At 35.2% G+C, this 2985-nt stretch overlaps 1 protein-coding gene across 1 annotated transcript; it reads left to right on the top strand.

The window, feature by feature from the left end:
* Window positions 1–272: 272 nt before the first annotated feature.
* LOC145125684 (uncharacterized) lies at window positions 273–1834 on the top strand. The gene is made up of 2 exons (XM_079061111.1): window positions 273–507; window positions 1032–1834. The coding sequence occupies exons 1-2, from the start codon at window positions 276–278 to the stop codon at window positions 1820–1822; spliced, it is 1023 nt and encodes a 340-aa protein (XP_078917237.1). The 5' UTR covers window positions 273–275; the 3' UTR covers window positions 1823–1834.
* The last annotated feature ends 1151 nt before the right edge of the window (window positions 1835–2985 follow it).

Below are 2985 nucleotides of genomic sequence, written 5' to 3'. Positions count from 1 at the left end.
GGTGCATTCCGAAGTACCACTTGTACCTACTCGAAACGTTGTGAGTATTCACGCACTCCCCTATTTTCAGTTTTTATGTTTTGGGGTGGAAAAGCATGTCCCGAAAAACTATTATTTTAATGTTGTATTTAAATTGATTTGTATCAAACATGATTGCTATTTTATTGCTATGTCTCTCTATGTATGTCTATGCATCACGGAACATGCCCCCCCTACAAATGATGCTATAAATAGTGCATTAAGAAGACTTATTTTTATAACTAACCCAAAGAAAAATGCCAATCACAAGGAGTTTGTTTTTTATCATTTTGGCAACGATTGTTGTTTCAGGTGTGATTACACAAGTGAAAGGTTATACATTCAGTTACTGTAGTCATGAGTCTCGTTGCCCGGGTCAATATATTTCATGCCCTTCTGAGTGCCCAGAAAGCAACTCCAACGACCCCAAGACTAAAGTTTGTCGCATTGATTGCTATTCTCCAAAATGCAAGGCCCAATGCAAACACAGTAAGAATTCCTTAATTGATTTTCTTGTCATCTGTATTGTTCTTAGATTTATTATTTTAATGTTTTAGATAACTGTAAAACCTATTTGGTATGCTGCTTAACTGCTTACAAATTGATTTTAGGGTCAAATATAAAATAATAGTAGTAATAATAATACAATGCGATTTTAGACCTTTTTTTTATTATACCATCGTATTTTCATTTTATTCATATTACAATAATATATTTTAAAAATCTGTTAACTTTCCTTAAAAACACAAACACATACATATTTTAATTTACTTCTAAATTTCAGGTCGTGTAGAGGAGACTTGAATCTTTAACTATTGTAAAGTACTTATATTCTTTTAATTAGAAAAAAAAAGTTGAAAATATAATGCTAAGAAGATGGTAGATCTTTTAAAATAGATTGTGTAAAATAAAAGAAAAGGTAACACGAATGTACAATACTACATTAATAATTAATAAATAAATATACATGTTGCTATTTTATTAATTAATGAATTTATTTTCCTCCTTTGTAGACAAACCAGAGTGTGACACACCAGGATCTGCATGCTACGACCCACGGTTCATCGGAGGAGACAGCATCGTCTTCTACTTTCACGGCAAAGTCAACGAGCATTTCAGTTTGGTCTCCGATTCTAACCTCCAGATCAACGGACGATTCATCGGCCACCAACCCACCGGCAGAACCAGGCCCTTCACCTGGATCCAAGCCTTGGGTCTCCTTTTCAACTCCCACAGTTTCTCCCTGGAAGCAACTAAATCCGCCACCTGGGACAGCGGAATCGACCACCTGAAATTCTCCTACGATGGAGAAGATGTTTTGTTAGCTCTTGGTGGGTTATCGTCATGGAAGTCGCCGGACGGTGAAATCGAAGTGGAGAGAACTTCTGCGGTGAACAGTGTGATGGTGAACATACCTGGAGTTGTGGAGATTTTGGTGAATGTGGTGCCAGTTACTGCGGAAGATGACAAGATCCATGGCTACAATGTGCCTTCTGATGACTGTTTTGCTCATTTGGAAGTGCAGTTTAAGTTTACCGGACTTTCGGATGGAGTTGAAGGGGTTCTGGGAAGGACATATCAGCCGGATTTTAAGAATCCTGCGAAGCCAGGGGTTGCTATGGCGGTTGTGGGAGGAGAAGACAAGTATAGAACGACGTCTTTGTTGTCTTCCGATTGTGCAAACTGCATTTACGATTCCAGTAATGTTGCAGAGAAAGAGAATAATATGATTAAGGAGCATGGAACTTTGGATTGTTCTGCCAAGGGATTGTTCCGTGGAAATGGGATTGTTTGCAAGAAATGAGGGGTGAAATGAACAGAATATCTACAAAGTATTTTAAAAATAAATCATCATAAATAATTTATAAATTCCGTTGTAATGTTCAATATAGGAAAAAAATGTATTGCAATGTTTCATGCTATTTTGAATGAAGATGAACCGATATCAAATTAGCATGGAATTATTAATCAGATGAGAAGAGACATCAAACAGCTATACATGACATCAAATTTCAAAGTGATCGTCGATGCTATACAAGTAAAAAGATGATTTATTATTGTTATTTTGCTGGAAAATTCATCCATTTTGAGGTTGAGAAAAGCCAAAATCGTAGCCTACCATTTCAAGATGATATCCTTTGCTCAAGTTGTTTTGTTTAAAGCCTAGTTTTCTGTTGAAGAGGTTAAAGATATTGTACGGTCGTTTGAAAGTAACAAGCCTCCCGTGCATGATAAGTTTAGTTTTAATTTCTTGAAGAAGTATTGAGATTTTATTAACGGGGATATTGTTGGTATGATGTGTCTTTCATACACTCGTATTCCAAATGGGTTGTAATTCGCAATTCATTTCTTTGATGCCAAAAGTGACGAGCTAGATGGCAATAATTGATTGCCGCCCTATTCCATTGATATGGGTTCAATATAAAATCATTTTAAGCTTTTAGCAAATAGACTATCTCGAGTCGTTAACATGGTTGTCGGTATGGAGCAATCGCCTTTTGTAAACGGCCGTCAAATTCTTGATGGTGCTTTTAATGGAAAATGATTTAGGAGATCGGCTTAAAAAAAGGAAAAAAGCGATGCATGGTGTTCCACATTGATTTTTCGAAAGCTTATGATTTGTTTAGTTGGGATTTCCTCGAACAAGTCTTGCATTTCATGGATTTTGTCTAGATGGTGATATGTGCATATATATATATATATATATATATATATATATATATATATATATATATATATATATATATATATATATATATATATATATATATATATATATATATATATATAGCCATTTTTATGCTCATCATAGGACAAAAGATATTTAATCTATTATATGTTGTGTTGTAGAAGTAAAAGACATGCTCAGGAACGAAAAGGAATGAAGCTGGAAGCTAGGAACTTGGATCAAGGCTCAAATGAAGGAAAGTTTCTCTACCACGACGTGGTGACATCCACCACGATGTG

This window comes from Lactuca virosa, chromosome 7 (assembly GCF_052849685.1).
Source record: "Lactuca virosa cultivar CGN04683 chromosome 7, Lactuca_virosa_CGN04683_v6, whole genome shotgun sequence".
NCBI classification, from domain to species: domain Eukaryota; kingdom Viridiplantae; phylum Streptophyta; class Magnoliopsida; order Asterales; family Asteraceae; genus Lactuca; species Lactuca virosa.
Note: the sequence above shows the minus strand (reverse complement) of the source record. Positions and strands in the feature narration are given on the sequence as shown.